The sequence below is a fragment of the Ananas comosus genome, linkage group 13, assembly GCF_001540865.1.
Source record: "Ananas comosus cultivar F153 linkage group 13, ASM154086v1, whole genome shotgun sequence".
Classification (NCBI taxonomy): Eukaryota; Viridiplantae; Streptophyta; class Magnoliopsida; order Poales; family Bromeliaceae; genus Ananas; species Ananas comosus.
The window spans coordinates 496,508-512,129 of NC_033633.1; the positions used below are offsets into that span (position 1 = coordinate 496,508).

The 15,622-nt window shown below is 38.3% G+C and overlaps 2 protein-coding genes across 6 annotated transcripts in view; one reads left to right on the forward strand and one right to left on the reverse strand.

Moving 5' to 3' along the window:
• On the forward strand, positions 4,459-10,400 carry LOC109719790 (transcription factor EMB1444-like). 3 transcript variants are annotated; one of them, XM_020246605.1, is made up of 12 exons: positions 4,459-4,684; positions 4,826-5,522; positions 5,739-5,942; positions 6,186-6,264; positions 6,368-6,409; positions 6,523-6,582; positions 7,298-7,399; positions 7,469-8,437; positions 8,607-8,708; positions 9,685-9,831; positions 9,928-10,056; positions 10,170-10,400. In XM_020246605.1, exons 2-12 carry the CDS (start codon positions 5,422-5,424, stop codon positions 10,233-10,235), a joined length of 2,001 nt encoding a protein of 666 aa, XP_020102194.1. In that variant the 5' UTR covers positions 4,459-4,684; positions 4,826-5,421; the 3' UTR covers positions 10,236-10,400. The 3 variants fall into 3 exon arrangements, with proteins under 3 accessions (XP_020102194.1, XP_020102191.1, XP_020102192.1); XM_020246602.1 differs by having other exon boundaries at positions 7,298-8,437; XM_020246603.1 differs by having other exon boundaries at positions 7,304-8,437.
• Positions 10,307-15,622, reverse strand: part of LOC109719791 (ultraviolet-B receptor UVR8) — a 5,501-nt gene continuing 185 nt past the window's right edge. Inside the window, exons 1-11 of one of the 3 annotated variants that reach the window (XM_020246607.1) lie at positions 15,421-15,622; positions 14,617-14,690; positions 14,447-14,531; positions 14,216-14,338; positions 13,883-14,116; positions 13,255-13,497; positions 13,061-13,104; positions 11,451-11,633; positions 11,280-11,370; positions 10,888-10,931; positions 10,307-10,650 (exon numbers count right to left, since the gene is read on the reverse strand). The exon at positions 15,421-15,622 is cut by the window's right edge and continues 184 nt beyond it. In XM_020246607.1, coding sequence (XP_020102196.1) covers positions 10,528-10,650; positions 10,888-10,931; positions 11,280-11,370; positions 11,451-11,633; positions 13,061-13,104; positions 13,255-13,497; positions 13,883-14,116; positions 14,216-14,338; positions 14,447-14,531; positions 14,617-14,690; positions 15,421-15,622 — 1,446 coding nt within the window. In that variant the 3' untranslated portion in view covers positions 10,307-10,527. Of the gene's footprint in view, positions 10,651-10,887; positions 10,932-11,279; positions 11,371-11,450; positions 11,634-13,060; positions 13,105-13,254; positions 13,498-13,882; positions 14,339-14,446; positions 14,532-14,616; positions 14,691-15,420 lie in introns of all 3 variants that reach the window. The other 2 variants (XM_020246608.1, XM_020246606.1) reach the window with 2 other exon arrangements.

Sequence of the window (15,622 nt, forward strand, 5' to 3'; positions counted from 1 at the left end):
GGGGCCCACAACTCCCAGGGTTCCACCTGTGAGGGTCAATAACGGGCCGGGTATGGCCCATTGTTAGCCCAATTACTATTCGATGGACCTAAACCAGGCCTAGAATAGCTCCGATCCATTAGAGACCCAAATACCTTCTCATTTCACGATACTCTTACGCAGTTTATCGAACGTTCTCGCGCTTTCTCGCTCGAGCTTTTCCCGACTCCTCCCTTCTCCAAACAACTTCTTCTAATCAAAAGAAGGCGAATACCACGGAATTAATTGTGGCAATGGCGGAGAACTCCTACTCTCTCTTTTCTCAATGTTCCCTCTAAACCCCTTGCGACGAGGTCGACTCTCGAAACCCTATCTCTCCAAATCCCTCATCTTCTTTTTTCCTTAAAATTGTACAGTTCCTCTCACGCGTCTCACAATACTCTCACTATGCTATTGGTTTTTTATTATTATCACATTGGAATGACTCAATGTTGAAGTTAACAGTAGATTTTCTTTTCTTTTCTTTTCTTTTCTTTTCTTTTTTTCGGTTTTTTGTGAGAGAAAACGATGGACATTAAATAAGCTACAAGATGAGAATGCACGCACTACTGGGAATCGAGCGGGATCAACTCGTGCATAAGAGTTTCTATACACGGATTTGTAGGGAACCCACACCAATGTAGTAGGGCCCTAGTAATCATTTATGATGAGACATTGAGCTCTTCACAAATGATGTTGAGATCAAAAGGGGCTTTGAGGTTTGAGAAGATGAGGAAGTTTTGTCCCCATCACATGCTCTCTAATGATCCTGTTGACACCCATTTGTTTCTTGTGGTCAATTATGACCCCAACAATCAACCACTAGCTAGTACGTTTCTGCAAATTAATAATTGCTTTTGAGTCCTAACTAAAGCATGTTGATCGTCCTAGATGTCCTTCTCTTGTTGAGTGCATATATTTAAATTAAAATTCCGGATTCCTAAAGCTAATTCCTATTAGTTTCTTACATTTTTAGTACTCTCTAAAGATGGCCCTTTATGTTTACATGATTTTCTTTTCGTAGTTTTTAATACATTTGCTTAGTGCCCTTTGTTGCTACATTTCTTGCAGAGTTTTACCCCCATAAAAGTCCTAAGAAGAAACTTACGTCTTGAATTTGCTTATCATACGTTAGTATTTCAAGAAGATCTACTGAAAGGGCAAATTGCGGTTGATCTCGTCGCACAGAAAATGCCACTATTTCGAATTGTGTAAATAGTTATCATTGTTGCTTGTTTATCTTCACGTTGGCGACTGTTTTCATGCATTTATTTTCTGTTGCTTTCTACTTGATGATAGTTTGCGCTTATCCGTTTGCAGACGAAATCTCTAATTTAAAGATGTGGGTACCCTCTAAAGCTGTATGTTTAGTGCCAATGCTCAACTCCTCTTATAATAAACTACCAGTCTAGGTACGCCTCCTTGTGGCCCTGCTCCATCATGCATGTCATGTGGAATCCCCACTAGATTTTACAATCATTAGCTCAACAGGATATCGAAGATTATAAGATCCGTCCTAGTGCATCAACTTTGCCGCATCGTATTACATATTTCTTGTGGAAATTTTCGTATTTAGCATTTATAGTTTCGTAATTTCGTGTACTGGTCCCTGAACTTTTCGCTTAAAATTAAAAGACGTTGATCTCCAAACTAATATTTTGTCAATCACATCTGTGCGCTGCTACTTGTGCAAAATTCTGCAATCTGTTATCTTATTCGCTTATCACTTGTGACATTTTTCGTGGACCAATTACTTGGAGCATGCTAAAATCTTCAGTTTAGAGGAAAAGGGTCATGCACAAATGCATCTTCTTATAAGTTAGAGACTTTGGATGGCAAACTGCGCCAGAAAATGTAGAACAGTTCAGGGACTAAATTGTTTAACTAAATTTGTTTTTTTTTTTTTACTAATAAAAGCTGTAACACAATTTAGCGGAACGTTTCCTAGACTCTATGTACAGAGCAACCTTATATATTTCATGGCAGGGACCATCTCCACTGCAAATTCATTTCACATGAGGCTTTTTCTTCTTTGGTCCATGATGAGAGCTAATGGAACTATGACCTTTTCTCTTGTAGATGGATGGGTGGGTGGGTGGGTGGGTGGGTGCATGATCTCATCTCACTTTCTTTATGATGATAAAGAAGGGTGGTGGGACAAAGTTGACGGTGAAAGCGACTTTACCCATCATCAATAGATCCCTTCTACATCCCTCTCACAAAGTCTCAATCGCCCCTTAGTTTTCGAAAACTTTATCAACAGAAATTATCTTATTCTGGGCGAAAGAGTCGCGCAAAAACGGTAGTAATTAAAAAATCTTCCTCCCAGTGACAAAGTCGTCCATGCAATTCGACTCATGAAAGGCATCAGCAGAAGGTAATTTCACAAATAACTGTGTCTCATTGTAGCGATCTGACCATGCTGACAAACTAATGTTTACTGTCAGATTAACTAGTAAATTGTAGCACAATACTTGTCTATACCATTGTAGTTACTACTGCATTCAGATATTATCTGTTGCTAAAAGTATGCCTATTGGTAACCCAAAGAAGAAGAAGAATCAAATCAAATTGTTAAGAATATTTATGAAATGTTGTTATTATTATATTTTTATTTTCTCTTGGGCGGTGTAGTTCCTTATCTTACCCACCTTATCTCTATTTCTGTCTACATGATGATGGATGATTGATGTTAATTGTTCTCCCTCCACTTAACAAAACAGAAATGTCCTTTCTGGAGTAATAGGGTGTGCCATAAGCCGCCCTCGTGAGTCGTGATCATATAAACACCACTTTGTTTAAATGTTGAAGGCAAATCTTATTCAACCAACTTTTGGCGACTCATGAGATGATTGGATTGGACGGTGGTCCTTCAAAATTGGAATTAATTATTAACTCATTGTGAAATAATCGTTATACTCTAAAAATTTAAGCTGTTAGAGAACGGTGTTTAAATATTTTTTATATTTAACACTTTTCCTCACGCCTGGATTCGAGATTTTTTAGAACGGTGTTTAAATATTTTTATATTTAACACTCCCCCTCACGTCTGGGCTTGAGATTTTTTAGTCGGCTCATGACGTGAGCTTGAATTAAATGGGAGGAAATTAATATGCTAGAAGTCTGATGTGATTCGAACTCAGGACCTTCGGCTCTAATATCATGTGAAACATCCGTTGTACTCTAAGGTACCGTTTGATTCAAGTATAAGCAAGGACTAGTTATTACAGAAATAGATATAAGTGTGGGGATAAGAAAAAAAGTGTTTGGATGAAAATTGGGTTGTTTCCGGGGATAAGAAAAATAGCGTTTGGATAGATAATATGAAATAAGAAAAATATTAGATAATTTTATATAGAAAATGGAGGTGTTGGTGGGAATAATTATAACCGGTTATTATAGGTAACCGAGAATTACTGTTCTCGGGTAAAAAATTAGTATTTGGATGTAAAGGGGGGATACGGGCGTATCCCTATCCCTATCTCGTAACCAAACACTGCCTAAAAGCTTAAGCTGCTAGAGAACGGTGTTTAAATATTTTTATATTTAACAGAAATTTATTATTATTAAGTTACATAAGTACCCTCGTAAAAATTAGATAAATTATGCTGTGAACAATTAATGATAAAACTAAGAGGGTGAGAATTTCAAATAAATTGTTCTTTATTGGTGCGTTGAAATTTGTGATCAATTTAAGCACATCCAAGTGTCTCATTTGCTGTTTTATTCATTAAAGTCATTGGCTTTTTTTTTTTTCTTTTGATAAAAACATATCTTCTAGTAAGTATATACGTATGAGCTTACATAATGGGAAGTTTGTATCGTCTCAGTTATAGTATATTATATACAACAATAAATAAGAATTCTGAGCTCAATCAACGATAGGGATAACGTGCAAAAATGGTTAAATCCATTGTTTTCAAGCATTATTTATTACCAATGCCAATTTTATTTGTTAAAATATTTTATCCATTTAAAAAAAATCTAACAATTCTTTATTTATATTAATATAACATTTTTAATTTTCAATTACTGTGGCTATTATTTTATATATTATTGAAATAATTATTAGGACATAGCACTACTCTTATGGCACTAATATTCTTTCGTTCCGGTTGATAATAAAAACTTCAGATAAGTTTATTGAATATTTTTGTAATATTTTTTAGTCTTAATTTTATCACTGATTTAACAAAAAAAATAATAAAAAATAAAATTATGAAGTATTAAATTAATATATTTTAAATCATATTAAATTAAAAAAGTGCAAAATTACATAAATATTATTTGAAGTTCTTTTTTACATTAAATTTTAGTGTTACAGAGGAAACCGACAAACCGTTACTTGAGAATAGTAATTGCTGACTCAGCTATCCGACGTGGCTAAAATGGCCCCCACCGCGCCTGCGCGGCTTAAATACAGTTACGAGTGGTTTCACGTCCGGCAAGGAGTTCAGAGAGGAGTTTACACGACGCGACTCGAGAGCTTTAGAAAGGCCGTGAGGAACAAAAAAATAAAATTTCTTTTCCGCGTCGCTTCGCTCGAGCTTGGGCTCTCGCTTGCCCCCTTCTCTCCTCCATTCCGAAACCCTAGTTCATAGTCGTCTCCTCTTCGATCTCTTCTCCGGAGCTTTTTGCGCTCTTCTCTGTAGTTTGGAGCTTCGAGGTAAGAATCGACACTAACTGGTCTTCGTTTCTGGCTATGAACTTAGCTGTTAATTGTGAGAATTGGCGATTTCTCCGTTTGATTATCTGGTATTCCGGATTTGATCTCGTTTTCTAAAGGTAGATTCGTTTGTTTTCGTAGGATCTTAAATCTGAAGCTCTGAATATCTGCTTTGATTATTGGTGGGAATTGGGAGAGGATTTGGGGGCCTTAAGCATGTTGCCGCGTGAAAAGATTGCTGAGTTTGATGTTATTTGAAGCGAAAGGAAGCGGAAGTTGGAAAACTAGTGGTTGGAATGGAATCGGCTTGATAGAATTATAACCAAATTTATGAAATTACTGATACAATTTGTATTAAAACTCTTGCTGTAAGCCTTTGATTTACCGATCCGTGGGTTCGGTTGTTGAATACGCGGTTAGATCGTCGTTATTTGACTTCGCCAGCTCTATGACTAATTTCTTGCCCCTTCTGTCATTGAGTTGTGAGATAATTATACCTGTATAGATCTTGGGGGTTATTTAACCTGTGATTTAAAGAGTAGTTGGGTACCGAGAAAAGCAAAGACGGAGAAAGAGCGAGTTATGGCCTTTTTGATGCTTGGTGCCACCGGCCCTCCCATCAAACGAAGAGCTGGTTTGAGAATTAAACAAGCAGGGCGAGGATCTTACCGAGGCAGCTAGGTTTTCCATCGTGGTCTAGAGCTTGCCTTGAACTTTGTTTTTGGGCTGTATTAGCGATGGGGTCAGCTAATGCTCTGAGGCAGTTGTTGAGGAGCTTGTGCTGCAGCACCCGGTGGAAATATGCAGTCTTCTGGAAACTAAAGCATGGATGCCATGAGTAAGTTGTCTAATTTGTTCTCTAATCAGAATTCTTCCCTCTGTTCTTTGAGTTTGAATTCCTAATATGAGAACAAGCTAGTGTATAAACTGTATGATGTACCAATACATGATTGGCTGGATATGGAACTCTTACTCTTTATTGCATGACACATCCCTTAAATCTTAGCTTAAAATTTCCTATCAAACTGCTAACCTATGTTGCTTGTTTCTCCAGTATATTGACTTGGGAGGATTGCTATGTGGAGAATACAGAATTTGATCTTACCATGGAAGATGCTTATGATGGGTTTCTTTATGCTAAACCTGGAATGATAACATTCAGCAGTAATAGTGGTGCCCAGGGTGTGAACTCTGTACGGTGTCCCATTGAAGAAGTTGTGTCAAACATGTCCTGCCGCCGGTATTCTCTTGGAGAGGGGTAAGCAATAGGTTGTTTCATCTTAACTTATAAAAATCAAGGATGCTGAAATGTATGACATACCGTAATAACACTACCTCATATCCACATATTACTTGTCTTGTGGGAAGTGTCATTTTGGAGGTGGTCAAGTTTTTTGTCATGGTGCTGCTCTCCTTACTAAACTAAGCTGGTTATGTGTAGTTGCATTTGCCTTGAGAAAGTCTTTTAGCTTCAGAACTGAGCTATGTGCTAATTGAACAGGATTGTTGGTAAAGTGGCACTCACAGGAAAGCACCAATGGATTTTTGCCAGCGGATCCCATTCTACATTACTATCCAGGGTGAGCTTGTTATCAGCCAGTTTTTCTTTCAACAATTGACACTGTTGTCTGCCTTTACATCAGTCACAATGGGGATTAAGGTACTATTTTAACTTTTTTACAGTGTTTCGAGGACTTGCAGCTTCAGTTTGCTGCAGGGATCAAGGTAACAGTTATTGTATTCAGCCTTTTGCTTTGATTGTCGATTTGTTTCCTTTAGCATCTCCAGTGAAAGGTTCTTAGTCGCACGATCTAACAATCCATATGCTGGCTTTGCAGACAATTCTCCTCATACCTGTTGTCCATCATGGGGTTGTACAACTTGGCTCGTTGGATACAGTATGTATACTAATATACCTTCACATTAGGCAATGATTGTAGGACTAGAAGCATAGAGCCCTATGCTAATAAAGTTAAATAGCGGATTGATATCCTGTTTCTAATTTACTTAATGTTCACTTGCAAAAGCTTTTAGTCAAAGATGCTTTACAGGTACACAGCTGAATCTAAAATTATGGTAGGACTAGAAGCATAGAGCCCTATGCTGATAAAGTTGAATAGCTGATTGATATCCTGTTTCTAATTTACTCAATATTCACTGGCAAAGCTTTTTAGTTAATGGGCTTGAATGGTTAGTAATCTGAATTAGATGCATTCTTTCAACATCTCAACTACTAGTCACAGGAGGCATAGGGCTTGACGGTTTGTATCCAAGGTACCAAGTTTGAAGCGTAATTGCCTCATATTTCTAGCTAAGTTCATTTTCCAAAAAAAATGAACGAAGCGGGTAGCATGCTACCTTTCTCTCAAAAGAAAAAATCAACTACATTTGGCATTTTTAGGATATGGAATAGGTAGAAATCTTGCAAATCCTATGTCAGGTTCTTCATGTTCACATTGATCTCTGTTGTCTTTTTACTGCTTATGGATTTTTTGTCTTATAACTAAATTAATCTATGAGGGCATGTTTCTTCTTTTTTCTTTTTCATGTCATTTATCATCTTATTGACCTTAAATCATTCCGCCTCATACATTGTTTACTTTACCTTCAAAGCTTCAGGCCTGGGAGGATTCAGCTATAGTGGAGCATATAAAAGGTTTATTCTGTAGGTTTTATCCAAGTTCGGGGGCTTCCAGTTCTTCAGCCGCTGGCTCTGTACAACTCACTGCACCTCTACCACTAGATTCTATAGATGCTACAGCTGGTGACTTTCTTAATCAACAGGTTTTAACTACTGGAAATCTGCCACTTTTCATGGTTCAAGCTGATTCTATACCGCAAAAAGATGCTAGTGATCCAACATATGACATCGACAAAACGCCTTATGCAAATAGAGTGATGAAGGTGAATCAGAGTGAATATTGTTCAGATCATATTGATGAGCCCATTTTACTGACACATTCTGACAAGATGCTTGAGAGTAATATGACCAGTTCCTTCTTTTTTGAGGATGAAAGCAACTTGTTTTCTCAGCCTAATGCCATTGAAAGTGAAGTGAATTATAAGGACTATGGATTTTATGCCACAGAGTATAGTGCTTATGGTCATTTCAATGCGATGGATTTTATATATGAATATGAGAAAGGGCACACTGGCATGGCTGTTTTTCAAAATGAAAAGGACTTATCTTTGAACTTCCCTGTTGGCTCGGAGCTACACAAAGCATTTGGGGTTGGCTCCGTAAAAGAACATGATGATTTCTTATGGTGCACTACTTTATCAGAGGAAGCGAATACATTTCACACAAATGAAAATGATGTAGAAAGTATCTTGGATGCAATGCTAGGCAATCAACATGACGCCTTGGATGATACACCTGAGGCATCATTACACATAGCATCTTGTCACACTTTAGAAAATTTTGGAGATTCTTGCCTCACACAGGCTAAAATTGAGGTAGACACCCTGAGCCTAGAAGATTCAGTGCCTGTGAGTTTAATAAAGTCTGCTTCCATCTCCATGAGCGGACGCTTGACAACTTCTGCTACTGATTCTTTGCCAAAGAGCATCTCACAGTCAGTCAGTGGAAAACAAGGTGATAGCACTATATATAAAACATTTGGATCAAATTCATCCCAGAGTAGCAAAAGAAAAGGTAGAAATAATAATTTTCACAGACCAAGGCCAAGGGATAGACAACTGATTCAAGACAGAATTAAGGAGCTGCGTGAGCTTATTCCAAATGGATCAAAGGTATGCCATTTATTGTGCCTCTTCAGTATTTTAAATTTACGGTTAGTGTATGTGGATCATAATTTGTGCTGTAGGAGCACTACATTGTTTCATTATCATACATAGCCTAGCAGCTCTCAGAACATGAGTTGTGGCATTCTATTTAATGAAATTTTCTTCTGTGTCACAGTGTAGTATTGATGCTCTGTTGGACAGAACAGTAAAGCACATGCTGTTCCTGAGAGGTGTTTCTAGCCAAGTTGAAAAATTGAAACAAGCTACGAGCTGTAAGGTACATAAATCTTCTTTTCCCAACCCCCTACCTTGTAACCTGCTCTTGTATCAGTACTTAACCGTCACAGCTGAAGGTATTACTTGTTCTTTAGATTCCTAGTGAAATACCGTTACCTGATTGTACATAAATGCGTTTACCAAAAAAGTTGGATGGAACTTCGTAATCATTCGAACTTTAGAAATCATTTGCTCCCCTTCGGTTTTGCCATCCGAGCGGAAATATATAGACTAGCTGGAATGGGATTAGCACCAACATAACGGGAGCATGTGTAGAACTGATAGTAATGGGAAGTAGTTTAGGGTGTAGAACTGATAGTAACGGGAAGTGGTTTAGGGTGTTTTATTGTGAAACAACCGTTGTACTCTAAAAGCTTAAGCTGTTAGAGAACGGTGTTTAAACATTTTTATATTTAACACTTCCCCTCACGTCTGGGCTTGAGACTTTTTAATCGGCCCATGACGTGGGCTTGAATTAAATGGGAGAAAATTAATATGCTAGCAGCCTGGCATGACTCGAACTCAGGACCTCCTGCTCTGATACCATGTGAAACAACCGTTGTACTCTAAAAGCTTAAGCTGTTAGAGAACGGTGTTTAAATATTTTTATATTTAACATTTATTATGCCTTACATGTTGGATTACTGTCTTGTCTCTGAATCAGCTAAATGGACAAAATCAAGTGAAGGTTTAACCTGGTATCAAGATTAATCTAAAGATCCAAATTTGATAGCAAAACACATGGGAGAACTAATGTTTTGTTGTTCATTCTTTCGTTATTTCCCTTAAGTTTTTTTTTTTTTTCCTTATTTTTTTTGTATGTCTGTTTTCTTTTTGTATGTCCGTTTTCTTACATTTTTTGCATTCATTAAACATGAAACTAAATCCCTTCTCCTCCTCAATCTTTTCTCTTAACTTGCGAAATTAGTGACATTGGGTTGCCATCTATTACTAATCACTTGTTTTTGAGAGACCAGGCCAAAATTGCTGATGGGCCTTCGGGTAAACACCCTACCCACCAAAGTGGAGCCACCTGGGCCTACAAGGTGGAGAGCCAACAGCCTGATAAGCGTCCTCCCTTAATAGTGGAAGACCTTGAACAACCAGGCCACATCCTCATAGAGGTAGTATATCATGCAACGATACTTCAATATATATATAATTATTGTTACCTGACATTCTAAGTGCTGTTCCTAAATTCCTTCCTTCTTGCGCTTCAGATGCTTTGCAAGGAGTATGGGCTCTTTCTAGAAGTTGCTCGGATTATCAAGGGACTGCAGCTGACTATCCTCAAGGGAGTGTTAGAAAGTCGGTCCGATGACAATCTCTGGGCTCACTTCATCATCGAGGTAAAAAAAAATACATATAGCATTATCAAGATCCATCTCTTCATTCATTGTAACTTCTTCTCCTTGATTCTTCTTTTCCTTTTCTTTTCTTTTTTTCGCTTTGTTTAAAACAGGCATACAAAGGCTTCCATCGGATGCATATCCTGTGGCCGCTGATGCAACTGCTGCAGCAAAATTAACAGAGCACTACCTACCTCTTCAAGATGTAAACTTTTCGAGACGTTAGAATGTGTGCTTAAACAAATTGAAATGTACAATAACTAATAGCACAAGCTGTATTAAACACCAGGGATGCAATCGACCGTACACTACTAAGTTATCAAGACCTCGGAAAGAATTGAATACATGCATGCGCATGTTGTGTGCATTTACTGCTATTTACATGTGCGCCATTCAACTTGGAGCTACTGCAACCTAACACTGAATTCTTACAAAATTGTGAGAAGGCATTAAATTAAGTACAATCGGCGATCAAGTGGGAGACTCTGCGAGCACCAATGTATGCCACCAACCGCATGATATGTTCAGCAGGTGGTATGTCTCCATGGGAACTTGAGATGGTATGTTCCTGTCGATCGCATCACCCAAGCCAAGCTGTGGATGTAACTTGCATGAAACAAGTTTCTAATTCTATAAAGGGTGTTGCAGAAAAAGATTTATTGTTGCTAGTATCACAAAACCTAGGCAGCAGAGCAAACTCACAGAGAGAGTTTGAAGGAGTAACAAAAGATGCATACAAAATCCAGTATATGTTAATGATATAGTCAGCATGGATGTACCAAAAAATATAAACATAATTTGCAGAATGGATGATGACAGGTAAAGCAGTACCTGGCCATATTTGTTCCATCCCCAGCAAAACACTTCTCCGTCATCTGCATGAATAGCATAAAATTGTGTAAATCTTACCCGACAAGATATGCAAAATATAAGGTGCGATACACAATTCTACTTCCGCCGTCATAAAGTAAGAATGAGTTATGATTGTGCTTCAAACAACAGTAACAGACTCCCCACCCCGGCGGACTATTGCCATATTCATCTGCGAGTGCTTCCAGAAGAAGTAGCAAAAGACTAGGGAGTTCTAGATCGATAGGTGATCCCGGTAGAACTACTCAACCAGTTATAGCTTTCGCGAGTCATTTGTCTAATTTTGATCTCACCACTGTTCGACATGATTAGTTGATCTTCTATTGCTACCTTAGAATATCGTAATGTAATACCTGTAAGCATGGCAGTGTGGCGTGCTCCACAAGAGACGGCTCTTGCATTCTTGTTCTCCAAGCATGACGCATCTACTAGCTTTGGAAGAGTCTGAAATACAACAAGGTCACATTACTCGAGGGGCTTAAGTGCAAAATTACTTAAACAGGGATTAAAACACGACACTATACCTCAGCCTGATCAGAACCTGTTCCGAGTTGGCCAAACTGATTGCCACCAAATGAATACACATCCCCGTCGACCGACGTACATACTGTGTGCCATAATCCAGCTGCAATTCCTTCAATCTTGACGCCCAAAAGGGAGGACACGCATATCGGACTTAGCTCATCATCTGTACTACCTTGCCCACACTGGACCGAGAGAAGATAATAAGAGGGAAAAAAGAAGACAAAAAAACAAAGGAGAAAGAAAAAGAAAAAGCAAGAAGTATGTGAGTCCATCGAATGCACTAAAGTTCACATTATAAGAAAACATCTAAGAGAAAAGGCAGTTTCTTGTGTTACAAGTGGACCTCATCTTCAACAATATAGTGTCTTTTCTCCCATCTTTTCTACAATGCCTACAGATACAAGTTAATATTTTGAAAATTACAGTATAGCTGAGTTGTAATTAATAACATGCTTTGAACTAAAAGAAACAGTGATGTTGCATCATCTATAGAATGTGATAATATATAAGTAAAGAAACGAAAAAAAAATTCACAAGTTGGCTTAGAGTTTATTCTAACCATAACAAAGATACATAACGTGAACAGAAAGAGATGGGACTAAAATCCCATGAAGTCGTGGATCAATGAAAGGTTTGCTAATCACTAATAGATGGATCAGATATTAGATTTCAGTTCTTAAACCACCTTGAGAGTTGTTATCATGAGCATCAAAACATGAATCACATGCAATTTATGTAGTCATGAGGAACTTGAACTTTCACATTCTTAAACCACCTCGAGAGTTGTTATCATGAGCATCAAAACGTGAATCACATGCAATTTACGTACTCATAAGGAACTTGAAGTTCTACAGGCATCATAGAAGGAACGATACTTGATACTTGTCCCACTAGAACATATTGTAACTAGAGCGAAAAAAAAAGAAAAGAAAAATGGAAAAGACACAAGCGTTGTTGTGTTTTTGCACAGATCTAAAGAAGTGACTCTCAGGTGAAGAGCTTGTAATGATTCAGGAAGGTACACTTTCTGATTTTACTAGCTTATATCAGGGAATTGTCGAAAGATTGCAACAGAGAAGGGAGCTAATTGACCATCTAAGTAAACAAATCACAAGAGGCCAATAGACAAAATGTTTAGAGGTCAGAACTACTCAACAAAAGAGGTGATAGCTTTACTTTCCATCATACGAAAAATATACCAAGAGATTTTCACTACAATTCAACTGCTAAAGTGTAATTAGCTTCAACTGTCAGACAATAATTACTTTGCTAACGTATAGGAAGAGGTTGAGGGAAAATTACTACAAATGATCAATGGCTTGGGGAAAAAAAACAATGTTCAGAAAAAGTAGCTATTTTATAAACAACAAGATATATTACAACTAAGCATTGAAAAAGAGATTAGTCCAAGTTAATGTTTTATAAAGGAGATTAGTTCAAGCCCTGATAAAACAATTCTCCTGAGATAATATATTTAAAAGAACAAACAAAGCCCACTGAAAGAAAAATACTTGCTACAACCATCTTACAACTTAGCCCTACTGCTTTTCCCACGGAGAAAATTATTCCACTAATCATGTTAAGTAATGGAAATAAGGTGGGACCTGACCTGTCCATAAAGTCCCCAACCAAAAGTCAGCAGAGCACCAGTATCTGCACATCCATCACACGATAAGAAACATAAGGTTAGACAAAATAATACACAAATGAACTATGCGATATTCATCTATCACAATGGAACAAAGCAGAACACGGGAATACATGCTTTAATTACTCTAAGGTCTTAAGCGATCAGAATACAACCTGTGACTGCTGCACTATGGCGGCCTCCACAAGCAATTGCCTTCACACAGCTTCCTATAAGTTTGGCCTGCCCTTCTGAACTTCTATTACCTTTTGCACTTCCTGGAGTTCGATCCTTTCCATATGCAGCTGACTCAATGCAAGGAACAGGATGAGGAGAAGACACTGTTCGAATTCGAGAACCTAAACCGAGTTGGCCTTCTCCCCCATAGCCCCAACCCCATACATGGCCCATATCTGAAGCTTCAGAGAAATAAATTGCATCAACTTATGCATTTTCGCCTTATTAAATAAAACATATAATAGTACTGTACTATCTGGATATTGTGATTGAATTTCTGATCTTTTCACTAGAATATTTATGTCCCCAACTTTCTCATATGTTGTTATTCTATCCTTCACCTTCCAACCCCCAACACCCCCCCCGAAACAAGTTGGATTTTCTTCTTCAGTCAGGGTGGGGCAACAAGTTCACAGATTAAAGTGTTAAGGTTAAAAAGTCAGGGACAATGTCGCAACAACCGAATAGTAGAGGAATTGTACATAAATTTGACCTAATACGAACAATGAGAAAGCCCCCAACTGTGGATGCATATTATAATACAACAGAGCATCAAATGAAAGTTACCTGATAGAGCTAATGTATGGCGCCCACCAGCAGCCACTGTCACTATTCTCACTCCTGAGCTTAGCGTTACCAGGCAAGGAGGAGAGGAGAGAGTTTCTTCACTAGATGTTGAGCTCTCTGGTCCAACTTTAGCTGAAGATATCCTTCTCCTTTTTGTGCTCTCTTCACCGCCTCTATTTTCAAAAGCAGATACTGTTCCAGCACTTGTCCTAGAAACCTGTGACCTGGGACTCACTGCAATGGAGTTGCCTTTATTACATCTGTAAACAATTGATATAAAGAAGCTTACACCTTCTATTGACAATTGACACAAAATTGGATTAGTGTGTTCACCTTGGTCGCCAACATTATGTCTTTCATCCTTTTCTGACGAGGTCCCTGCTGAAGGATGGTCTGCAATAACCCGACCAGTAGGAACACACTCCTTCCAACCCCATGTGTACACTTCCCCATAAGCTAGTGTAAAAAAACGTATACATGATAAAGCTACTTAACAAACACTTAAATGTGAAGATACTATTGTGAAATTTTATACTAGTACAACATTATATGACGAGAGGGAACCTGTAACCGCAACACAGTGAGCCCATCCAGCAGCTGCCTTAACTATGGGAGCCTCAGTGGGGAGAGGAAAAGCTTCCGGAGTCTCCTGGACAATGAATCAGGAGGAGTCCTCATTTAATCGCTGATTCAATTCTACAAAGAGCTTGGAAAGATGAGTAAATCACAAGTACCTCATGCTTTCCTGAGGTCACATAACTTTGACCCATCTCATCTGCTGAACCCCATGTAAGAAGCTTCCCAGATTCTGATACAAGAAGGAATCAATGAAATCGTAGTTTATCTAAAATAATGTATCAATACGGAGAAATTATTTCATAATTTGTTTCCTGATTATGTTTCCCCCAATTCTGTGGTGTCATTTTTTCCTTTCTTTGATTGAGATAAGGAGCTCTGTTCTGAACCAAAATTCTTTTTCCAAGTTAGCATATGCAATTGGATTTTATGCTACAGGGAGAAGTCCACTCAAAAGAAAAAGGGAAGAAAAATAGTAAGAAATGCTATATTCTACAGAATGAAAACTCAGGATAATGCCTTCCGCGAGGTCGAGCTTATTATGGTTTGTGACAAAAATATAATATCGTTCGAAAAGCAAGAACTAACAACTTTTACAAGAAAAATAGGAAGATGTTGCCCAAACTAGTCAATCTGAATCAATGACTCAGAAACAAGAAGCGATCAAAGGCAACTTCAAGCAGAGTTCTAACTGAAACAAAAAGAGAGAGAACTTTTTCACAAAAACTTCACGAAATATGAGAAAAGATTACTTGAAAGGGAGATAACATTGGCCCATAATAGGTAAAAAAAACTAAAAAGGACATGCAAAAAATCGCCAAATATGAAAGCTCAACTCGAAGGTTCAACACCAGATCCGTACAGATCTAGGAGCCGATTCCCGTATCAAACGATCATACAAAGAACAATAGCCTAAATAACTACAAATAGACCCAAAAAACGTATAAATCTGAGATCAATACCGGAGATAGCCATGGCAAAGCCGCATCCGCCCCCGGAAACATCTTTCCACGAGTCTCCGGGCGCCGAATCCGGCATCGGTACCAGCACCGGGTAGAGGAGCGGCGATCTCTGCGGCGACACCCCAGGGAGGTATCCCCACATCAACACCACCTTCTCCTTCTCCCCCTTCCTCTTCTCCTCCTCCTCCTCCTCCTTCCCATC